The sequence below is a fragment of the Salarias fasciatus genome, chromosome 10 (genome assembly GCF_902148845.1).
Source record: "Salarias fasciatus chromosome 10, fSalaFa1.1, whole genome shotgun sequence".
NCBI lineage: Eukaryota > Metazoa > Chordata > Actinopteri > Blenniiformes > Blenniidae > Salarias > Salarias fasciatus.
Window position 1 is genome coordinate 17,282,357 of NC_043754.1, and position 25,197 is coordinate 17,307,553.

Consider the following 25,197-nt stretch of genomic DNA (forward strand, 5'->3'; position numbering starts at 1 on the left):
TCCACTCTGATGTTTACCTCAGCAAACGTGAATGAAATAGACACACAGTAAAAATTGATTTATTATGAAATTCCCTTCAGATCTCCAGGGAAAGCATGTCAGGTCTTTGTGTTATTAGTGTTGTCTGATTAATAGCTGAACTTTGTTGTTACTTGGTTTCACTAAGTGTCTTATTGGTATAGATTTAGTAGAATTGAATAAAATAAAATATAAGATACTCATTTAACAACACTGAAAGACTGAATGATTTACATCAATATTGTGATACTACCAACAAAATAGAATCTGTTTTTATGTCGTATTTCATTTGAGCTAAATATGACTGAGCTGGAATTGACTTTTCTTACATGACCTTTTACTGATTTGTGCTCACATAGCTATAAAGAACATTTACTGTTCTTTTTCATTCATAATTCATTTTTTCTGGTTGTGTTATTGTTCTCATGCTCACTATAGTGTGTAAACACTTTGTACCTCCATAGCACACCTGAATGTCTGGTTTATCTTCATATTTTTGAGGTTTCCTGTCCTAAAAAGATCAATAATAAAATGGATTTGCCCTGGTGTGACACTTTGTATTGAGCAGAGTTTGTACCAGTGCATCTCTGTCCTTGAATGGAGTTTTCAAAACAGCTCTGGTGCAAATGCAAAACATCTCTTGTGCTGTTTTGCATAATCTTGAATGTTGTTATCTGTGCCTTTCCAACGCAAGAGTGAGTCTTCACTTTCTCCTTAATAGCCAAATGCGTCAAATGTGTCTGCGAGATTCAGCCGCTGTCTGACAAGACTTAATCTATATTGATTGGACAGCGGAGCTCAGAATATGGCTCTAATTTGGTAAATAACCATTTTTTTTTCCTGAGACAATACACATGAGGCCGAAGGTCCGGTTTCTCTGCTTTGTGAGACCAAACAAATTGCTTGGCAGCAGCTGCGGTTTAGGAACAGTAATGTGATTTCACAGAGTCAACTGAGCAATATACAATGTTCCTGTTTAGTCACTGCTCTGCAGGTAATCAGCGAAAGCTTCCCTTTATGAATATTCATTGTATTCATAGCTTTGGGCTAATGTTGCTCTCTATGACCTTGCACTCAAAAAAAACCTGGTAAGTGCATTATCCGATGTTAACATCAACTTGGTTGTATATTTATCCACCAGTATTCCTCCATCTACTGCATTGAATTGTACCTCATTCAGTAGGCTATAGTACAAAAAAATATGATATCTAATATACATTGTATTATGTTCCAACAAAAACCCAAAGCAGTGCAGACTTAACAGTACATATTTATGCCTGAATGAATTTTATTGTCATTGCAACTTCAAGTACATTAGAATTCTATCAGGATCTTCCTTTTTGAAAAGGCTCCTTTGCAATAGGAATGAAAAATGGAAGGGTTTTGGAGGAGTAAGACGGCCCGGCCTGTATAGACGGCTGTATGTTCAGTAGGGTCAGAGGCCACAGATGAGAGCAGAACCTCATACCATCTGGTAGATTTGACGTTTGAAATAACTGACACCTCGCCTATCGGGTCAGGCCCAAGCCGTCCGTCATGCGATTGCACCTGATGCATGGCAATGCTTCTTTGTGTTGATCATGGAGGGAGGCAACGCAACACCTGATGCCTGCTTCCATCTCCAGTCTGAAGCTCTGTCAGTCACATACGTCGCCACTGCTAATGAGCACAGCGGTGGGTTCCCGTATACCTGTGCGATTTATTTTTCTGTTCACGATGTGTCTGTGTGTGCTCAACACACGATGTGTGCATTTACTACTGTGCACGTGCATGCACAGTGACACCCCACACTAATGGAAAATGTAATAGTGCGAGATAGGTATTAACAGATATGACCCTCAGCAGTGGAAGGAGCAACCAGTAGCTAATGTGAGTCCAAGAGAATTGCAGCGAGTCCAGAAGGGATGTACTATTGTAGCCCGGCGGCGCATACATTATTCATCAGCTCTCCTTGCATGGCTGGTGATAATGATTTGATCAAATCTGGCGTGGTGGGTGCTGGTCTGGTGGGTGAAATCGGCCTCCTGACTGTGTGCACATTTTTTTTGGTGGGGGGCGCGTATCGTTTCTGTCGCTTTCCCAATACAGTATATTTATGAATTTCAATAAAATATGTTTAGCAGATGAGACGGTAGAAAGAATGAAATGGGAAACCAATCTCATGCCGCCGGCTCTTTTACTGATATCCACACCCCCGCCCACACAGAGGCGGCGATAACGTCTGATAAGGACTGAAAGGTGGAGTCCATTGTGCTGGAAGACTGGCTCAGGTGTGCAGGAAGAGTGAGGTGGGAGTATCTGGGGAGGTGGAGGGGGGGGACCCGGCTTCTCTTACAGCGCCGCTACTAAATAATCTCTTCTTTCATCAGAAAGGACAGCGATGAATGGGCTTTGATATTCCTTCACTCCATCTGTCCTTACTACAGGCTGCGCAGCTGACAACAAACAATGTGTGTATTTGTATCACAAAGGCAGCAGAAAAAAAAAAAAAGATGAGTACAGACAGAGGAAAACAAGCAAACAAAAAGAAACCCCTGACATCCTGATGCTACTCCAGCCCTCCTCAGCTTACATAACATCCTCCACCTGTGGTTGTTATTATTACCTCCGCTGTATTCTACCTACACGAGCTGAGCAGAGTCATCATTAAACTACTAACTAATTGCATTACACCCCAATAACACTGTGTTTGTGTTGGAATCTGGGAGCCGGGGGTCTGCTCATCCTCTCGGATCGGTCATTTCCTGTTTCAGGCAGCTCACAGCGCAACGCAGCCTTCTCCAGCTAAACGGCTGGATAATAGACTGAAAAACAGCAGCAACCCAGACAGAGGGGAAGCGGACGGAAGGAGAAGTTATTGATGTCTGGTGAAGAGACAGGTGCTGGGTGATAGGCAGACAGCATATGTGCAGGGTCATACACTCGGGCCCCGCACAAAAGAACCGTGATATGCAAAAACCAGTGCTATTGTCTGAGTGAGGTTCTGAAATGTCATCATGCGCCTGGGGGTTACAATCTGTGAATGTGTGTGTGTGTGTGTGGATAGATCCTGGAGACTGTCTCCCCTCTCTAACGCTGTGGAGGTGCAGTCAGGTCCTTTTTTTAGTCAGGGGTATATGTTACCTTGAATGCCCTATTGTCTTGATATGTTTTCTTCTCGATGTTGAATATACTACCAGCAGACAGCAACAATGAGGATCAGCCTGTTATGTAATCCCCAGTGTTTTCTTTCATGAATTTATTACAAAATCTTGACAGCTGTTTTGGGCACAAAGCAAGTTTCTTTCAGAAAGAGAGGAAACACTGTTGTTTTAGATCAACAGATTTACAAATAGATTCAATGCTTCAGTACATTTAGAAGACAAGTCAATAACTACATTCAGTTTCTTTTGAGAAAATGCTGCCAGTTCGGCTCAAATGAATGTTTTCGGACACATGAAGAAAACCCAAACTCACAATATAAACACATCCAAGCCTCCATTAGCTCGAAGACATTGTCCTGCCATAACAAACGGAAAGGGTCTGAGGCTAGTTTTATATTGGTTTGTTATGTGTCGAATGGTTTTGGCCCATTTGATTTCCTTTTTTTGTTTCCAAGCTGACTCATCTTCAAAATAAGGTTTTATATTTTCACTGGATTAAAACTGTGACTCAAAGTGAAGTATGAAACTCAAGTTCATTGAAAACTATTTGACATAACAACTGTTTTAATACTTCAAGCACATGTGTACAGTTCAATACATTCTACCATCTTGTCTTCCAGTCTAGACACAAAGCTCTTGCAAATACACTTATCGCTTCTGTTCTAAGCTGCATATTGCGTTGTTTGTATTAGTCTCCGTCAACATCTTCCTGTGTTTGCATGTGTTTTTCACAGAGCAAACTGCTCCTCACACCGACGACATGAAGCTCAGTTTACTCATGTGTTGTGTGTTCATCATGTATTACTCAGCACATAAATGTGAAGTGAAGCTTTACAGTGTTTGAGTAATCTTGACTGAAGAAATCCACTGCGACTGTTGTGAATCCAACTTCCACTCAGTAAAATAGTGGAGTAGAAGCTATTCTAAGCCATGGCAGTGATTTCTCTATGATAATAACATGGTAAAGAAATGTATAATGGCAAAAGAATAAAGAACCTCAAGGGTTGATTCATTTTTTTGAAATTTACAAAACACAAAACACCCTCTGGGTTACAAAAGAGAAGGGTCGATAGGGAGAAAAAGAAAAAACAGCTGGAAGTGAGTTGAATCAGCATTTGGATTTATTCCACGCTGCATTGTTGATCCTTTTCACTTCCCTAGTCGACTGTTATGGGATTTTCTTACACAGATCGGCCATAAGATTATGACCATTGACATGTGAAGTAACAAACACGGAATATCTCTGTTATCGGGTTGACTATATCAGGCAGAAAATTATCACTTTAGGAAAAATACGAAAGCGTAGGGATTTGAGTGAGTTCACGTTTTGGTGACTTGGCCAAAGCATCTCCAAAACTGCAGCTCTTACGGAGTGTTTCCTCTCTGCAGTGGTTCGAATCAACCGGAACCGGTTGAAGGAAGGAGGAGCGTTGAACCGGACGACAGGATCAATCTGAAACCAAGGCTCAATGATGCATGCGGGGAACGGAGGGCAATCCACTGAAGCCCCAACTGACTCTGGGTAATGCTGCTTCTCATGGAAAGATGTCAGAATGCACCTTTTATATCAGGTTGCGTTTGAGGGGCGTGCACAGTGCAGTTGTGCTGCTATGTTGGCTTCTAAAACGATTTTTTGAAAGTAATATGTATGCACTATCTCGGCTTATTTTATCCAGTGTGAATATGTGTGTTGTGTCTCCGCTTGTATTGTTTTGAGTATCCACTGAGTCGGTCTTTGTTTTATGTGTGGAACTTGAGGCCAGAGAGCCAGCAATTAAAAAGAGGACTGGGATATCTAAAAGCTTAGAGGCAAAGACCCAGCACACATGCTGGCAGTCAATTGGCAAGCCAGGGGAGGTGAAACTGGAGCAAGAGAAAGAAAGAGAGACAGAGAGGAGCGCAGACGAGTAAGAGAGGAAAGGAGGAGGAGGGCTGGCTTGAGTGCATGTGGAAGAGAAGGGGAAACCGACAGAAAAGAGGGCGGGCTTACACTCCGGCAGTCACACACACCCTCTACTCAGCCTTCAGTCTGGTCTCGGCATGCAATAGGCAGCATGTGTGAGTGTGAGCTGTGTTGTGTGTGTGTGGAGTAAAACGCTGCGCTGGAGACGTCTCACTGATGCAAGGATTCCCCCTCTTTACTCCCGGAGAGGACATGTGCTGAGAGTGTTTTAACTACCACAGGGAATTAACTGTTACAGAGGGAACCCTGGGACCTCCAGTCAAGGTAAAGACACATTTGTTTCTGTTGTGAGGGCTTTCTGTGAGTTTTTCAAGTATCAAGAGTTCCCTGCAGGAGTGGTTTGTGATTAAATTACTTATTAACCTATGAATGGTTGAGAGTGAGTTGATGCAAAAATAAGCGTGTTACCCATGACTTCTTTACAATTTTGTCATTCAGATATCTGGTATGTCACTGTGTTTGTGTGCCCGCTGTGTACAACGCCGCTGTGTGTGCTTACCATCCTATACAATGTGTCTCTGTATGTGAGTGTGACTTCTTTCTAGTACAGTATTCCACTGTTTGGCTTTTTCTCTCTTCATCGCTTTCTCTGTACTTCTCTGTCTCTGTCTCTCTCACACACACAGAGGTAGATAGATAGACAGATAGATAGATACATATAATAACACACAGTCTCACTCACAAATTCTTGATTTCATTGCCCTACCTGTGCAGCCATTGTCTGTGTGAATGAAAAGGCTTGATCAATCATTAATGCTCTCCACTGGGAGACTACCCAGTTTCCCCCACAAGGTAATTTAGTGATAACAGAATGCCTTTGCAGCTCACTGGACTGACAACACCTTAGAGTTTCCCTGGAACTCAAACCGCACAGTTCAAAGGGCAAGCAGCGATGCATGCTGCTGCATATGTCTTTGACTGGTTTTTTTAAACACAAGTGGTCATGAGATATGGAATTACTTGAGATCAAATGAGATTATGCTCAGTTGCAGATCAAAAAAATCAAGAAGCACTTAAAGTAATTATGGCCCATCAGAAGCTGAGAGCCGCTGCTCTTTGCAGAAATTAGAAAATCTTTACTCAAAATTTCTGGTGAAGCCATCACAGGACTCACAATGAAAACTAAAGGACGGATCATTTACTAACGGATTTGGATCTGACAAAGACATCAGACCACTTTGTGTGTGTGTGTGTGTGTGTGTGTGTGTGTGTGTGTGTGTGTGTGTGTGTGTGTGTGGGCGCACACGTATTTTATGTGGAAATATTAGTACAAGAGATGAGGAATAGCTTAAGAAGAAAAAAAAATAAGGGATTACACAGACAGAGAGGAAACTGTGAGAGCTTCTGAGAGTCATGAGGGACCAGCAGTTAAAGGTAAAGTGGTACCTTGGCAGGAAGCAACAGTGACAGGGGAGAATAAGAAAGTAGGAACAAATGACGATGAAAGACAGTCTGCAAAAGTGCACTTTTATCTCTTTCCAAACACTGAGCATATTCACCATCAGTCAGTGTGTGTGTGTGTGTGTGCATGTGTGTGAGGTGTCAGGTCTCAGCTGTGCAGAGGGTCATCTTCAGGCAGCCAAAAGCCAAAGAGTAACGATGGATCAAAGGGCACTGAGTATTTGCTCTCACTTGTCTTCCCAAACTTTCTTGCCACTAACAGCAGAGAATATTTAAGTTTCTGACGCAGGAGCATTACAGCCTGTAACGCTTTCAGTTTTTGTTTTAACTCTGTTTTATCTTGTATTCATGAAAACTCTAATGAGGAATTCTTACCACGGTGTATACGGCGGAGTTTGATAAGTGAAGCTTGTATAACATTTCTATTATAAACAGTTAAAATTCCACTGATACTGAAACCAAGATAGGTGGGTTGGTTACTTCAGACCTGTAAAGGTTTACAGCTTCTCAGTAGCTGACCTTAACTCCAACAGTAGACTCTACTGTTGCTATTTGACTGTTTCAATTGCTCGATTTAACTTTGGAAAGGATGAAAACGATAAACGAGGTCTGTCTCTCTCTCTGTCTTTGTCATTTTGTTTCCTCTGTGCTATCTGCCTGCCTTCAATTCACTGCTCCACCAGCTGCCATGAGGAAGTTGAGTATTGGCAGGGTGTTTTGAGCAAGTGATCCGTGAAAGGATTTATAGTGGCAGATAAAACCTGTGTGTGTGTGTGTGTGTGTGTGTGTGTGTGTGTGTGTGTTTGTGTGTGTGTGTGTGTGCGTGTGCGTGCGTGTGTGTGTGTGCGTGTGCGTACTACACACACTTTTTCCTTTAAGATTGACAAAGACTTTGCAAAAGCCCAGAGGCAGTAAAAAGGAGGGAAACCCATTATCTGATACTTTCCTACACACTACACACACAATCTTCAGGTTTATGTGTGTATGTTCAAACTACATGGACAAATAGGTCTGTGTGTACATCCGCACAACCGTATGCTGTGTGTACAGTAAGCTAATATAGTGGGTGAGCGTGAAGGGGGGGATGGGGAATCCACAAAGTGAGCCCTGTAGGTGTGTGTGTGTGTGTGTTTGTGTAGTTTCTTGTGTGTGCACACTGACCCAGATTGATACACAGCTCTCATGCTAAGTCAGCTCACCTATAGGGCAAATAGAAACACTCACTTTTACACACATTCAACCGCATAAAAACACCACTATTCAAACACTTCAACACACACTGAGTTCCTAACTTCAATCAAGACATTAACTTTGAAATTTATAGGACAACAAATGAAGATGAGCCTCTATGGCTGATATAGCACATTATTCAGAAGTAAACACGAATATTAATCATATTTTCCTCTTCATCATTACTAACAGCATGGATCTTCCTGAAAATATTGTCTGATATAATAATGATATAATACTAAATGCTGAACTTGTGCCAGGGCAGGGACGCAATCACAAACACAAAATACACTATTACACGCTGTGATACAATTAACATGACAGGGACGAGCGCTTGTTCTTCTCGTCTTTGTCCTCTCTCATTTTCTAAATGTTGCCTCTCGAGTGCCTCATCCCTCTCTCTCGGCGGTCTACTTATTTCTGCTGTTAAGCAAATATGAGGCTTATGCAGTCCCCCCAGTGCCCATCTTCCCCACACGCAATCAAGCTGTTTAAATGTTTGTGTTCGACTGTGGGCTCCCTGTGTGTGTGTGTGTGTGTGTGTCTGTCTTCTGTGTGTGTGCGTTCCTGTTTCTTACCCTCCCCATTCTCTCGCAGACGACAAATGCTGTCCAAGTCTTTCAGAACTGGCAACTTGAATGTTTTCCCTCGTCTCTGGTTTCACTCAGTGTGTCCAATTAGGATGCTGGTTGGGTCACGTGGATGCGTGCAAACAATAGCAGAGGGAATCCCTCTGCAGTATAGATCACAGAAAAGAAAAAGAAAAAGCTGTGATTTGGAAAAAACTGGAGATCACGAGCCCAAGCAAAAAATTAAGACAAATCTATTTAACTTGTGAATATTATAGAGCTTTCATTCTTTCATGGCTCGTTGTGTTTTTATTTATTGTTCTTGCTGTCCTTGATTCTTCCTTCCAATTCCTTGATGTAAAGTGCTTTGTTGTTGGTTTATTTTCAAGTCTAATAGGTAGGAAGCCACTGATATGTCGTGTTTATCTGCATGCGTTTGTTCTTGCGTGGGCTTTCGAGATGATTGGAAATTGTGCAAGTTGAGAATGAGTCAGTGTGAACATTATGTCACAGTGACGTCCGCGCTCGTGTGCGCCCGTTCACAATGTCGCTGGTCTGGTTGAGCAGGACTCCGGGAGCTGCTGCCGTTTCAAGTGCGAAACGCAAGGTGAAGAGCGTTGTGTTCGACACCAGACCCCCCCCCCCCCCCGATGAGAGCAAATTTAAGATGCAAAGGCGTGTGAGAAGCAGAAGGGATGTCTCTAATTTGCGGAGGGGTCCAGACGGGGGGAGGGGTGTCTCAGAGCTGACATGAGCTGGCATGTGCCCTCATTCATTTTCTCCCTTTTGTCTCTTCTCTCCACTGATGAATCGGGAGTTTCTTTCTTCTGTCTTTCCTCCTTGTCTTTTGTCTTCATCTCCATCCGTCTATCTTTAACTCCATCATATCTCCATCCTTCCGCTCTTAGTGTGACAGCACGACCATCCCTGTCATGTCTTCCCATTATCTCTGATCAGTGTTGCGTTCGGGGCCACACATCAGCTCTGGCTGGATGCTGATCATGCGTATGTCTGTGCGCTCATGTGAGCAAATGTTTGTATAAATCTGCATTGTTTTATAAGAAAGCGGTTGAAATTCATATTTTCATGTATCAGCCAAAAAGGATGGGAATTAGAAAGAAAGATGAATATTTATGTTCTTGTACACTGAGTGATCAAGACACACATGATGTGAGCTGTGCAAATAAGATTTGTATCATTCCCAGAGAGTAACTGAGTTATTATGGTGATGTGGTTTGATGGGTAAAGACAGATACTTTAAGAGAACGTGAAACCTGAACTGAACATTAAAATACATCAGTGTGTGTGAAGTGCTGAGTAGGGATTTAAAGAAGGAATTACAGCAGAAGCGAAGAGTGTCTTCAAAGATTGTGTTTGTGCTTTGTTTGCACTGGGGAGATTTCGTCTTCTCGGGATCTCCTTTTTATAATCTTCGCCTAGATCCCTTCTCGCTTCTTCCTTTCTGTGTGTATAGTGTGTGTGTGTGTGCTTTCTCCCTACCCTCACACACATCTGTGTAACTGAAGCAAAGAAAACAGCCTATTTAGCCATTGTCTTCTGTATTGCTCCACATCATCTCCTTCAACCCCCACATAGCTGCAGAAAAGAGGAGCCCAACTGGCTGGCGACTCGCTGCTCATCACATAGTCACACTTCATGTCCCTGCTTGTTGACCTGGAAGTGATGCAGTGAAATATTACAAGGCTGCCTCAAAAGCCCGTGTGTGCATCTGTAAGTGTGTGCAAATATGCCTGCAAATGTCTGTGTGTGGTGGAGTGACAAAAGCAAGAATGGAGGCTCACGGATAAAGCTGCATGGGTTTCTTTCAGGATAAAAACACTCTGTTGAGTGCTGTATAAGGTTTGCTATTTGGCTGTGTGTTTTTGTTATTGTCCTGTGGTGCATTAGCTTTTAGGAACATGAATGTGTGTATGTGTGTGTGTGTGGTCAGGTTGTCTTTGTGGTCTCCCCTCAGGCCTGCACTCAGATGTCAGCGAGTCGTGTGGAGCTTATGCAGGTCACTAATGCACCGAGAGGGGAGGCTCTATTCACTGTGGCTACTCAGAGCCCAAACAATAACCCCCAGCTCGAGTCCACGCAAGAGATCAACTCTCAGGAAATGGACCCATTGACCTAGATCCAACCCCATCTTCTGAAGGGACGGAACATTTAGACACGCTGTTGACATCAGACATGTCATGATGACTTGTTTAAATCCTGAAGGCTGATAATGTAACGGCCTTTCGCCATGGTGAACTGGTTCACAAACGTATATGGTGTTTGTAATGGCACAACACTGAAGAAATAGAAACAGGTCCGATTTTCTTATACAAAATATCTAAAGCTCATAATATTGATTAACACAATAGTGATGGATCTTTTTTCCATATTGAAACAATATTTATTTTTTCTTTTAACAAAAATGACTTTTTGATTTTTTTGCTCAGACCATTTCTTGCGCAGAAAATTGATGAAACATTTCTGCTGTAGCTCCCCTCGCATTCCCTGGATTTGTCACACCTAACTGTATGTAAGGTGCATTGATGTTGGTGTGCAAAATCCTCAAAGAAAGAGAGACAGGACTGGTTGTTGCTCGTACTGACAGCAGATGGAGAAGTCTGAACATGTGAAAACTACAGAATGAGTTGCAGTTTCTTGCATTGTGCTGGCTTTTCTTTGACTTTGAATGTTAATTTTATTTTACATGAAAAGCTGTGGGTTGCTGTTGGTCATCTTTATTTTTTTCTGCTTGGAGGCATGATCATTGTTCATTGTTTCATTATGTTTTGTACAAGTTCATTTCTAATATTAACCTCCTTCAGCAATGCATTTTTGTACCCCAGAACTCCACAGTGTATCGTGGTGTCCTGTGTTGGTCTGGGAGCTCAGACTCAGCACACACAGCTGATGTTTGTCTGTCACATTCTTGCGGAACATTTCTGGCCCCCATGGCTGACTGCAGCACATTGTCTGCCGCGTCTCCTTCAAGGGGGCACTTTGTCTGCCGGCACCGCTGTTGACTCAGGTGCAGGGATGCACTAAGATAACTTCCCCTTCCACATCCTGCTCTGCCCCTCCCCCACACCTCTCTCCAGACGCGGCTGTCCGTTCGTCTGCTGCTAACATCTTTCCTAATCTACCTGTGCCTCGTCTCTCAGGTTTACCCCGCGACGGTTTGTTTTGTCACTGTCTACACTCTTAATCCTAGATTTTCTTTTCTCTCTCTTTGTGTCCGTACTGTTTCCTCTCCTTCACTGAGCCATTTATCTGGTGTTAAAAGTGTCATTTCATCAATGGACTTTGTATTGAATTCACAGTCCAAGGTAATGGACAGTTGTGTTTTGTGCTCTTATTTAAACTTTAATATGAATCTATTTGATCTTTTTTCTTTTAAACCAGTTCCCATCAGCCGACATTACTCGTCCAAAAATCCTGTCCTTCATTTAACAGGACATGAAATAATATTTGCTGTACCAATGATTAGTATATAGAACACAACCTCTTCTTTAAAATCGCCCGTCTTTCTTACAAGCAACCTTCTCACAGCTAAAGTCACACTAAGATGGACAACGTCTTGGACGACCCCCCCGGACTGTCTTCCAGTCACATCGTTACTGACAACAGATCGGCTCTGTTCACATCTGCCCTACTTTGAACTGACACAACATCTATCTCTATCATCCCCTCAGGCCCTATCAGCACCACTCCACCTCTTTACCTCTTATGTCTCCTTCCACCTCAGCACACATCATTCATCTGTCTACCTGTGGCCCAACACTCGATTCCACCAGTCCCCCGCCCTCACGCATTAATAGCCTCTCATCCCGCTTTCAACACCATCATCTTTTTTGTGCCGACTCCCTCACCGTGCTCATACCCACCCCCCCCGTCTCAACCTCCTTACCTCTACCAGTCTACCTTTGCCTAAAACCCTCTTATCCCCCCTCTCTCGCCCACTCAGCCACCCTGTTATTCCGCCGTCCTTTCAGCCTGCACACAGCGGAATAGAGGTATTAGCTGCCAATTTGGCCCGATTCAAACCTGTCTGTGTTTGTCTGTCAGTGTGTGTATCTGTGTGAGCGTCTGACTTTGTGCTGATGCCGGGGTTTGGCTGATGTGGATGTCTGAATACTGTGTTTGATGCTGAAATTACATGTTGCTTTTAGTTATTATTGCCAAGGTGAAGGGAAATACCAGAGCTAATATTAAGTCATGGAAATAGTTTTCACACTAAGCGATTGAATTGGCTTTATTCTTCAGGCTTAGACAGTGATACCATATCTTTGTAGTTTCTGTTAAATCACTCAAACATTTAATTTTTGACATCCCTCCACATAATGGTCATCCATTACCTCTTGTGCAAGTTGCTGGAAAAGAGCAAATAATTGCAGCAGCAGAATTGCTCTTGACTTGAGACATCAGTTTTCATTAATGCTCATGTTAAAGTGTTAAATGTTTGCTCAGTGAGCAGGCCGGAGAACGACGACAGCTCCGCTGCCCTCAAACTGTTTAAATGTTCAATATTACTAATGAGCTCGCTGAAGCTTTACCCATTTTGAGTGCAATTCCAATTTCTCAAAAAAACTCTGTAATTATTCTATTGCTGCGCAGCAGTTACAGAAGCAGCACATCTCACCATCTGAAGCCATCGCCTGTTTGATCTTCTGCAATACTGAACACTGAGAACTTGCACCAACAGACGATTGAGTTTTTTTTTTTTGTTTGTTTGTTTTGTTTGTTCTTTTAAAGCCATTCACAAATTTAACAAACAACAGTGACATGTGAAATGTACAAAACAGCCCAGCAGTACAATGGTAAGTGTGTCACGGGAGCGGCTGTGGATGAGTTTATAGAGCAGGTCGTTTTTCAGTGGCAGCGCTGCAGGTTTGATCCCCCTTTCCCTCCGTCCATATGTCCACTTGCCCTTGAGTAAGAAACTGAACTGAATGGATGGATGAATGCCTGCCTTGCATTGGTGTGTGAGTGTTTTAGTGGATCTGACAGCAGAATCAGTGAAAGAAATGTTTTGTAAGTAAATATCTGATCAGTGAATGATGATTTTATACTGAATCTGTATTTTTTAGAGGAATTTTCAGGGAAATAAATTAACTTTGTCTTTTAAATGGGTTGCGGATGTGTATTGTTTGTCAAAGGGTTAAAAGTGACTGGGCCTGTGTTGTAGTCTCTAGCGAGGCGCATTCAGAATGCCTGACTTTCTTTTTCCATTTCATGAAATTCATATGCCGCCTTGTCCACATTCTCCTCTCTTCTTTTTTTAATGTCTTCGTTCCTATTATTTCTACTCTCCTTCAGGCTATATTCTGCCCGGTAGGTTTTCTGCAGTTAGCAGCTAAATGTGGGCTTCATCAGCCTCTCATCCCACTTCTACTGGATAATTAAACAATAGTCCTTGTGGTGGTTTTCACATTTTTGGAGCGGCAGATCTCGACATGAATATTCACTTGATTGGTTTTGATGGCTGGGAGGCGCAATCACATTTTCATCAGGAAGAGCAAGTGAGTGTTGATTGTGGGTTGGGAAAAAAGAGGGGAGGTGATTTATTAATATTTAATAAACAGCAAGTGGTAGTTTTCTTTGGCCCTTTCAACCTGCAGCGCCGTATGGTCGTATTCTTTAGGTAAGAGGATTTCAAGTGGCACATTAACCTAAACACAAGTACAGAAAGGATTTAATTAACTCTGACATGCCTTGATCTTGACCTTGAGGGGACAATGTGCCGAGATCATCTGGTATAAAAGCCTCACATGAAAGTATACATATGAGGAGTGGCTTAAATTATAGGGTTTCCTGTCTTTGAGTTCATTACAGGGACTCCTGATCATCGAGGCTGTACTTCAGCAGTGTCGGCCAAGTGGAGCGTTATAAGCTACACACATTCATTGACTCTCTTGGGCTTCTCACTCAATGGAGGACTCGCGGTGTCTTTAAATTATGGTAATCCCTGCCTGCACCACGCTGCAGAGACAGTCAGCTGAAATCTGAGTTAAGGAGCGTACGGCGTAAGCTCCTGGAAAGACGGAGGAGCATATTTAATGGGGTTTGTGACACTTGAGGAGCCAAGTGGAGTGAATTGGCTCATGGTGAATTCTGCTGTCCTTCTTTTTTCTGTACTTGATCCTCAGTTGTCACACTGACCCAAAATCTAAACTCTTGCAGATGTTATGCAGCACCGTATTGTATCTTCACCCCTGTTTTTAAGCTGGTTGCTATGATTTCTATTGAACATATCCATCTTTCTTCTCTCCCTGGAACAGACTTGTACAGGAATAAAATTATTTTTGCTTTTGCTATAATGATCCAAAACATTGTACAGTGTTAGAAGGTGACAAGTTAGTGAACTGTGAATGGATAACAATCAACTTATTTAGTCCCTCTTCTGCCATTTATATAGATTGCCTTTGTGGTCTCTCACCAGTTAAAATAAATGATTTTAATTCAGGGAACAACTGATACTCGTGTGTGTGTGTGTGTGTGTGTACTTAAGCTCGGCGTGGGGGGAGGTGGCGCGTGCCTTGTCAGATCCCGAAAGGATGAATAAGAAGCTAATCTCTCTCTTCCAGGGAATTCTGCTGGTGATGTCTCAGACAGTACGCTGTCTCAGTGGGACTGTGGGAGTGCAGCGGAGTGTGTGCTCCCATTCCTCCAGTAAAGCACATCGGACCCCTGTCTCCCACATTAGATGGATGCAGTTCATCCCAAACGTGAACAATATACGCACACATGCACATACTTGCAAAGGTGTACACCCTATTTTGTGCATTTATTTATATTTTTAATTGTCGTCTTCACATACAAACACTCAGGGATAATCCCACAATCCATGTTATGGATCATAAGCCTCTTTCCACCAAAACACATGCATATTATTCAGTATATATTATCTTTAAAAGCAGTTTTTCTTCACATAAACAAAAGTATTAAAGCCTTAATGCATGCATGCTTGTAGGTGTTCTGGAGACACTCATATAAAACATTTTGCTTCACTTCCATGGCAGCCTATTGTGACTTGTCTTGTAATGGAGTATTCTGCCACCACAAATTCCTTTGTTTACCCACCAGGCAGTGGGTAAACCTAACTGACTTCACTCCCTGCCTGGCAGGAGGAGGTCCACTGAGATATTTAAGGAATGCTAAAGGTGCGGGAAAAGGCCCAAAGGAAGGGTGATTCCTGCCACTGCGTCATTGTGTTTTGAAGCTCCATGGAGGGGGGGGGGTTGTGGTTTGAGGGTGCAGAGAAAGGTCAGGAAGGCCATTCAAGCTGGGAGCGTCTCTGATTAGAAAAGTGTCCGGACTGGTCACTGCAGCAACAGACTCTGCTCTGAAGATGGGCGATTTGCTTTTTGATTGTTCTTTGAGAGAAAGCAATGAAAAGGAAGGGCATAAGGAGGATTTATCGTCATTTCAATGCAAGATTGGCAATCTCATCTAAAGCAGTGAGGGGGGCAGAGCACTAATTAGAAAAACAACGAAAATGATTCAACTGAATAAAATAGAGGGTAAAACCCGGTGAAATGTAAACATACCAAAAATAAGGCACTTGAAAGGAGCACTAACTTATGAGTTTTAAGTATTTAAAATTGAGTTTGGAATGCCTAATATTGTTCATAGATTTTCACTAGTCAAAAGGACTCATGGAATATTTTACTGCTCTCTTATGACTAATAACTACGATCAGAACTGCCAGTAGCTACGAGTCATTTAAGTAATAATAGTCCCATGCAAATAGGTTAAAGATGTGTGGCATCCTGTTTCACACATTGCAATGAATGCATGGCATGGGATTTGTTATCTGAAATGGCAAAAGTCATCAAATAAAATTGCACAAAGTCTGAAAATCACTTTCAGAAAGTATTGTTCAAAATAACAGTGAAGCTTCTGGACGTGTAAAACCTACTCATGAGAACTGTCTGTAAAAAATACTCCATGATTTTGTAATCCGAAGTCAGTGTGTCATTTAACAGTCTCTCACAAGATTGTCTAGACAATAACAGCAATGAGATTTGTTTGTTTGGCTTCTTTCATGATGCTGCGCCGTGGCACGGTCGTGCACGTCCCCGTCGCCGTGCGGTTTGAGAGCCGAGCTTGTGTGTCACTTAGGGTGGAGCCGGGAGACAGGTGCAGAGATGAAAAGACTGGCAGGGGAAGCAGGGTGTGCCTGCTACGTCGCTGTTCTGACAGGCCTTTGGTATTTTTCCAGAGTGTGAGTGCCTGCGTGTGAGCCTGAAAAACCCACTCGCATTTCCCCGGGGACCGCGCAGGTGTGTGTGTGTGTGTGTGTGTGTGTGTGTGTGTGTGTGACTGGAGGCGCGTCTGCTTTTTATGTGACTGATCTCCAGCCTGCGCCGCAGAACCGGCTTGCGTGTCATAGGTGAAAGACGTGAGAGCCTATAGGTGCTGAGCGTTCTCCCAATGTAACCGTCGCAAAACGGCAGCGTGAGTTTGACGGCTCCGGAGCCGGGTTGATTCTGACAGTACATCCGGTCCCAGCATGACGCTTCGCCCCATCTTTGTCTCGCTCTGATCTTATGATTTTTGACTCAGACAAGCTTTCCACATGGAAACAGCATGTTCACAACACATTTAGCAAATAAGAATCAAATAAAGGTTGAGAAATGAATCCAAGCACCCCTTTTAAAAGTTTCATACAACCAGCATGTATTTCATTGCCTTCGACGCTCCTCTTTGTCTCCTCTGCTTGCTTGTGTGTGCGCTCTTCTGTTGAGTGGGCATGTCTGCATGGCAATGATGCCCCGGCTGCCGTTGCGCAGGCCGTTGTGTTAATACACTCCCTCGATGTGTTAATATACTGCGAGAACGAGAGCGAGAACGAGAGGCTGGGAGAAAGAGAGCGAATAATTATGTTTCCCCTTTTGTCTCGGCTCCCTCAATTAAGCCTGAAGAGAGGCAGACAGAGCACATGTCTACTTATCCACTTAGAGCTCGGCAACAATAGGACCTCCCAAATTCTCCCTCTTTATCTCTCCCTCTTCCTCTATCTCTGTTTCTTCCACGCCATGTTTCTCCATCAAACTTCTACTTATAGCACGGAACCCCAATATTTTTGTCCCCCTTTCCTTTCTGTCTGCGCTAACCTCTGAACCCTCTACCTCACGAGCTTCGCCTCCAGCTTCGCCTCACCTCTCGGCTCTATGTGGGTTTTAGCGGAGCGCTCTCCCTCCTCTCCCTGTTACCCCTCTCTCCCTCTCCCTCTCCCATGCCTTGCTGTAGGGCACATGCACAGGAACGAATGTCGAGACTAAACATTTTAGACTGTACACTGCCGGGGGAAAGACTTGGGTTTGATTTCCCCTGTGTTGTGTTGAACAGGATTGTTTTGTTTGTTTGACCTGTGTGTGTGTTTGTGTGTGTGTGTCTGTGTCTTTCCCCTCCCGACATTAGATTCACAATCAGGCTGAACAATGTAGGCTGGCAACAGTAATGTACAGTCGTTTTAAGTCATGTAAAAAAAAAACCTGCTGTTGTTCTGCATGTCTTGAAATGAGAAGGTTAATGATATTACTTTTACACAACTAATGCAGCAAATCTACGAATCAGGCCGAGGATGAGCTGTTTTACTCAGATTGTTGACAACTGACGAACTCTGGAGTAAATATTCTGCGCCCGTCAAACAATATGAGAGCATCATGTGTTTCTGTTTGTTTTTGGGGGTGGGTGGACGACATGTGGGCCGGCCTCATAGGGACAGAAGGAATGGAGGAGAGATGAGAAATAAAGGGCTGGAAAAGAGGAGTAGTAGGATCAGGGCTGTGTTCAGTTTATATAACACACTCCCGGAGCTGGGCCAAATGCGCTGCAGTATACATGATCGCAGACAGCACAGAATTGACCAGTAGAACAAAACACTACATCTTTTCCAATGAATCTGATTATCAGAATCTCTCATTTTTTTATTGTCTTGTGCAGCTTCGCTTTTATGTGCTTTCATATCTCTGGGTTTTACCAAAAACTGCAAAGTGGTTGCTTTATTGCGTTTTTTTTTTTCCCGAGAGAATAAACAAACCAACAGTGTTATCTGGTTATGCTCTAAGACTCAAAACCACCGATAAGCAAAAGAGCAGCTCCATTAAAAAAAAAAGTCACATGTAAAAGTGAAGTCACTATAGCAGCAGTTTACGAAAAAGGGAACAAACTGATGCTTCTTTATTGTGATAAAATCTAAAATGACTCACCAGATGTGAAGACTGAGTTGTCCCAGCCCAGATGGCCAAGGGTGCCTTTTGCTGTTCCGCTTTATTTTCTTTCTTTTTTTTTTTCATGATAGTAAGATAGCACCACTCCCAAACATTTCTCTGCTCAACAGGGCAAAAATAAATCTATATATAAAAAAGCAGTTGTTTTTTAACCTGGATGGCAGCAGGTAGTCGTACAGTAACTCCTCTGGGTTTCTACATTCAGCAGATTAACAGGATCATCAATCATGTGCTCATTGTTCAGAGTGACGACCACATTTTCATTTGGTTGTAAACTGAAAATATCTGAGATTGTACACACAAACCGCCGTGACTCCATACTATACAGAGCACATTATGGAAATCTTGGTCTACCCTAAGCAGCTCAGCTCTGGTATTAGAGAAAATTAGGTCGTGTTGGCAAGGATCATTTAACTGAGTCCCGAGCAGGAAATCACACTCTGTTGCTGTCTTTCATCTTCTGTCATTTGATCAACAGCGTGCGTGCATGAGCCTCTCTTTGTCTAAGGAAGAAAGGGATGCCTTCCTGAAATGTTTTTGTGCACATGCCTAAGCACGCCTGCGTGGTTTTGGGTGGGCAATCAGTTTCAGGGATAAGTTAAAGGAGATTCTCTTGCGAGCTTTGTTGTTTTGCTTTATTGTTGATGCTGCATCTGTGCAATGCGTGGCTGTGATAGATTTCTACTGTGATCTTTAAACCACACTGTTATCGCATAACCAGTGTCTCTTTATTCCTTGGCAGCCTTTCTTTCAGCCTGACCTCACCTGCTTCATATGACGCGTCCGGCAGGTGCTCCTGTCGCGGTTTCAGAAGCACCTTCCCCCTTCCCGTCATCTCTCTTCTCCCTCTGTGCACGTTTGACACGTTGGGTTGCTTTGAAGTTGCGAGAGCCTCTGCTGGGAAAAAAAAAAAAAAAAAAAAACTTCTCTCTCTTCTTGTTTCTCTCAGGGCACACTGAGACCACCCTTTGAGGATGTGCGGAGAATCGTGCTAACGGCGAAAGATGACGCCACACTGATGTGGGGAAGCTGGTGATGCGGCCGCACAATTATAGGTACCCGCAACTTTTGCTTTGTGACACCTCAGCCCTGCACAACTCTCCAGAAGCAATTTCAATGCACAATGAAATCCATCTGAGCCGCGCATATGTTTTCTGGGTTTCATATTAAAACCTCAGTTGGCACAATAGAAGGGAAAATTGTCTGAAAGTGATATTTTGTCACTCTTTTTCTGCAGCATCGCCCACACACGCACAGATGGTGTGGGTTTGATGATGTGTGATTCACAGAAGACAAACTGATCTGACATCAGTTGACTCATCAGTTTCGTGTGCTTGTGTAACATGAGCTGCACGAGGTTAAAGAGGCTGCCGGGATACTTTAAGATCAGCAGAATGCAGCTCAGGATGATTTCTTTCATCATTTTCGCTTCCTTTCAGATTATGCCAATCAATAGTTTTATCACTGTGCTGGTTGGAAAGTGCTGCAGTGTGAGCTGTCCAGCTAAGCAGATCACTGTTTGTCAATCCGAGATAAAACATCATGTCTGCCATCAAAATTGTCTTTCCCTATTTCTCTGAAAGATATGAACTCAGTACTTTGAGCCACATTTAAAGTTTTCTGTTTTTCTCATTTCATTTGCATGCTCTCCCTGCAGCAACTGGCGCACACTCAAAGAAAATTATATTTCTGAATAAAAAAAAAAACACCCAGCAGCTGGGACCCACATGTTCTTGACGAATACCATTTGTAAATTTTATGCTATTCTCTAAATATCCAGACTGAGAGGAATCTGTTAAGATAAATCTTTCTATTAAACAGGTGGTATCTGTGAAATTCAGCATTCTAATGCGCTTTGGGTGTGTCAAAGTCTAATTTTGCTATATTAACAGCCGGTAGTTCAAAAGAGTTTTACTTATTGCTTTAATCATGCATAGATGTCTCCTGGGTGTGGCAGTGGTAAGTTCTTAGATGGGCTGCCGCTGTTCTCCAGATGAATTTATCAAGCAGCTGTAAAGAAGACAGTCTGAATTAAATGAGTTGTGATGAGTTGCTTAAGTAATAAGATAATAAAAGCGCTCTCACATGTCAGAGATAAGTAAAATTGCAGTTGCAGCTAACACCACTTCAGCTCCGCGTGTTTTTTAGCATTAGACTAAATATGAGGCTGTCTGTGTCCTAATCATATATTGTCTCACTGAGAAGCTTTTCTCACTCCGCAGTTGAATCATGGGAAACGTGGAGAGTCAGAATGGAGACAGTGGTTTCTACGGGGATGTGACCGGACATCTGTCCCGTAAACACACGTCCCGCTCGCTCCGCGTCTCCAGCAAGCAGCCGATCACCCGCCGCTCGAGACACTCTTCCTCGGTGAAACAGGAACACCGAAACTCAGAGGCTTCGACTCGCTCCTCCAGCACCCCGAGCATCCCACAATCCTTAGCAGAGAGTGGACTCGAGCTCTTCGCAGAGACAGATGAGTTTGGAGAGTTTGGCTTAAACCCGCACTGGACTCAACGTGTTGCCATGACAATGAGGCCAGAGTCCTATCAGCACGACGACGACCCCCTGGCCACACCCACCCCGGAAACCTCAGAGGCCGACACCGTCGCTCAGGATGGAGGAGAGGACTCAATGGGAGAGGGGGAGGGGGATGTTATGGGCGAGGAACGCTACCTCCAGCGAATGACTGACGGCTCCAGAGACGGAGGGAGCTTCAAAAAGAAGAGGTCGAAGTCGGCGGACATGTGGAGGGAAGACAGCCTGGAGTTTTCTCTGTCAGACCTGAGCCAAGACCATCTCACCTCCACCGAGGAGATGGTTGATGGAGGAGAGGAGGAGGAGGAGGAGGAAGAGGAGCAGTTCACATGCCCCAGAGGCAGCACAGGTGAGGACGGTAAATACACAGAATGGTATAAAGATGATTTATCTGTCATCATGCTTCTAATGTCTTTCCCTTACATTTTAATTTTGGTTGGAATGAATCAATAGTTTTTAATTTGTTGAGGAGGTTCAGGTTCAGATATGTCCTGAAGAGGAGATGGACGGATGGATTGATGTTCCATCCTACCTGAAGCTGTTCAGGAAAGTTGCGAAAAAAGGGACTGACTTTGCGCACGTGTTCAAGGGTGTTGATTTGACTCACTGAGGAGGAGAGGGAGAATTATTTGAGAAAATCTGCTGATTGAAGGTTTGGCTGCCGTCCGCCGGCTTCAGCAGTTCACTTGATCACAGGGTTGTTAGCTTAACTGCAGCTGCAGGGGTTCGGCGTGACAGCAGGTGGTAGCTGGGAACTGCTCAAAGTGCTGCCATAAGTGTCTGGCTAGCTCAGAGGAATGCATGGGAAAGCAGCACACAAACACAGACTCACAATCAGTCTCACTGATTTGAAGGACGCACACGCACATCGCGAAGGTTAAATGCAGCAAAAGTCATGTGGGAGTAACTGGCAGTAACGCGCTCAGCTCACCTCGGTCACACTTGCACACATGCAAAAAGCGTGCATCCCCGCTGTAACCACCTGTGTGTGTTCCAGGCTCAGCCGAAAGGGCATCGTCTCTGGACCATCTGTGCAGCCAGCAGAGCCCCGGCCTCAGGGGGCAGAGGAGCCGCTACGCTAAAAATCGCAGAGAAACTGAGTGCGATGGAGACGCGGAAGGGGAGGAGGGACTGATGTCTCCTGCCGAGGAGGATGGCAGCGGGTACGGAGCCTTCACTCTCCCCTGCAGGCGCTCGCACTGCCTCTCCGAGGGCCTGGCGGGACTCGGTATCCCGGCCCCACCGTGCCCTGCCTTCCAGGGACGACGTGCACAGACTACTCAGGTTTGACCAGCTTTCATGAGCTTGTTGTGAATAAATACAAAAAAAAAAAAAAAAAAAAAAAACAGTAGAGAGGATGAAAAAAATCCTCAATTTCTGTGTAGTTCTCTGTCTTCTTGACAGCAGACAGCCAAACTTAGAATGATGGATGGTTTTGTTTACCAGTCAGTGTCCAGGAAGTTCACAGGGCACCAGCTACGACAGAAATTACCATGTTGTTGACAACTCCAGACATTTCCTGTGTTCATGCTGTGCAGTTTTGTATATGCATTGTTAAATGTGAGTTGTTTATGTGTGCACTTGTTTGTGCGCACACAAACCACAACAAAGATATGTTCAACTTTGGTTGAATACATTTTTACTTTTTTTTTTTTTATAATTCGACCAAATCAGACTAACCGAAAAAGTAATTTAGAGTGTTCGACGTACGACACAAATGGCAAAAGTCTTTAGCAAGTGTTTAGACACTGAACAAGATATTTCTCTCAGCATAAACCCAGAAACAATATGCACTTTTGGGTAACATATTACCAAAAGTACTTATTATAAATTCATCGAGTCGAAGGGGGGCAGAGGGGGTTGTTGGATATAAATAGACCAACAACACAGCAAAACAAAGACAAAAAGAGCTGAGCGAGTCTCAGTGTCTCCGTTTGGTGAGAAAGAACCTCCTGCTCAAAGAAAGACGCCTTCTTTCATGAGAAATGCATGGAAATTGCGCACAGATGTTGCAATGCACTAAGGCACCCAGCAACATGTGTACACACAGAAATGCAAACCCAGAAATCTCTTGTGCAGCCAGAGCTGTCAGGCTGATTTGAGAGATATTCTTGTGTTTTTGGAGACAGGTTCGTTATTCAGGTCAGCCAGATTGTTGCTTATTTCTGTCTGCTACTCAAATATATATATATATATATATATATATATATATATATATATATATATATATATATATATATATGTGCAAACAGTTTTCGAAATCCATAAATCACTTTTGGCTCTTTTGTTTTTCTGGATGACAGGACATCTCTGGTGTTCTGTGCGAGGGCAGCGAGTACGGTGACAGCGGGATCGATGGCGTCACTGCAGAGATTGACGGCGACGGCGAATTGGTGTCCCGGCGGTGCAAGGCCATGTCGGCCTCTTTCTCGGTGTACTCGGCCACCGAGAGCAGCGTCTTTAACGGGAGCGACAGCGGGAGCAGCAGCACGGGGGGTGGAGACGGACGAGGTGGCGAAGGATGCAGGGGAGGAGTGTATGAAAATTTCCGAAAGGAGCTCGACAATCAAGCCTGGGTTTGTCTCTTTGCGTCTTGTTGAACGACAGACACGTGTAATAATGGATTCAATGTGTTTCTAATTCCTTCATTGTTCAATCTCTTTCTCATCAGACAAATCAGGGGCGTGACTGCAGGGAGGAGGCTTCTTCTGCCGTGAGCGACGAGCAGAGCAGCGGCACACTCAGCAGCGCGTATCCCTCCGACACTGTGATTGGCTGTGCTCAAGGCACAGTCCGGAAGGCTGGGGCTCTGGCTGTGAAGAACTTCCTGGTCCATAAGAAGAACAAGAAAGTAGAGCCAGCAACGAAGCGCAAGTGGAAACAATACTGGGTTTCATTAAAAGGTATTGCTGAAACTTGTAGGCATTCCGAATTCAGGAGCATTTGCATTTAAAGACAATGGAAATAAGAAGAAAAGAAAAGAGACCAATCAATGCATAATGCCACACGGCGATGTTGCCTCCATCATGTTACATCTCCTGTTTTCTGCCCTTGGTTGTCATCCCTGGTTGTCCTCTGTCACACGCCTCTGTGTGGCCTCACATTTCCTCCCCTCAGCCTCATCACAATTTAATTTTATGGCTGGATCCATGTCTAATCCAATCTCGTCCACCAGAAATGCACAAGTTACAGCATCTGGAGCTGCGATCCCGCCTGCCCCCACAAAATATCCATCTCCCACAAAATACAGGAGGCTGTCTCATCTTTCTCCTTTCACACTCGGGCTACGGCTATCTTGGAAAATGACAACACTGGCCCAACTCATGGATCTGAATCAATATAGAACATTAAAAAATATTGTTGGTGTTGAAAAAAAAGAAAATTCCTTATTGGGACATCTGTAATTAATCATTTTCTGTCTCCATTTGTCTTTTCTGTGTTCTTCAAGGCTGCACCCTCTTTTTGTACGAGTCAGACGGTCGTTCATGTATTGACCAAAACAGCATCCCTAAACACGCGCTGTGGGTGGAGAACAGCATCGTCCAAGCCGTACCTGAACACCCCAAAAAAGACTTTGTCTTCTGCCTCAGCAACTCGGTGGGAGATGCTTTTCTCTTCCAGGTAAGAGAAGCCCTGGAATTTAAAACATAAGAATACATTTGATGCAGCATTTCTCTACCTTTCAAGAAAGCAAATGGAAGTGTATTTTCATAAAGGCATTAGGAATTTTTGGAACTTCAAAAAATGTTTGACAGTCGGAGATGGATGGGAACAAGATGCCGATGATTATGCTAATTTCCCAAGGGGGGAAGGGGGCTCTGGGTATGGGGGGAATTGACTACATAACCTTTATCCATGTGTAGGAGATAAGACAGTTCTGTGTTCGGTGTTTGTTTAATGTGTGACATGTTTAAAGGCCACACTGTCATATTGTCACAGTGATCCACCACACTGACCATTGTGTTGCGTTAAAATGTATCTGTTTATATTCAAGGCGAGTCGACGCAGTGACATTTAGCTCATGAAAGGGGAAATAATAGATACACGTTGATGAGATTGTAGTGGCCATTTTCTCCCTGAGGCCAATACGGGAGTTTTTATTT

General features: G+C 43.7%; 1 protein-coding gene across 1 annotated transcript in view; it reads left to right on the forward strand.

Moving 5' to 3' along the window:
• Positions 1-5,187: 5,187 nt before the first annotated feature.
• tiam1a (TIAM Rac1 associated GEF 1a) overlaps positions 5,188-25,197 on the forward strand; it is a 49,811-nt gene continuing 29,801 nt past the window's right edge. Inside the window, exons 1-7 of the mRNA XM_030101779.1 lie at positions 5,188-5,388; positions 19,506-19,611; positions 20,779-21,443; positions 22,092-22,378; positions 23,398-23,670; positions 23,766-23,997; positions 24,543-24,715. Of these exons, the coding sequence (XP_029957639.1) occupies positions 20,786-21,443; positions 22,092-22,378; positions 23,398-23,670; positions 23,766-23,997; positions 24,543-24,715 (1,623 nt within the window). The 5' untranslated portion in view covers positions 5,188-5,388; positions 19,506-19,611; positions 20,779-20,785. The remainder of the gene's footprint in view (positions 5,389-19,505; positions 19,612-20,778; positions 21,444-22,091; positions 22,379-23,397; positions 23,671-23,765; positions 23,998-24,542; positions 24,716-25,197) is intronic.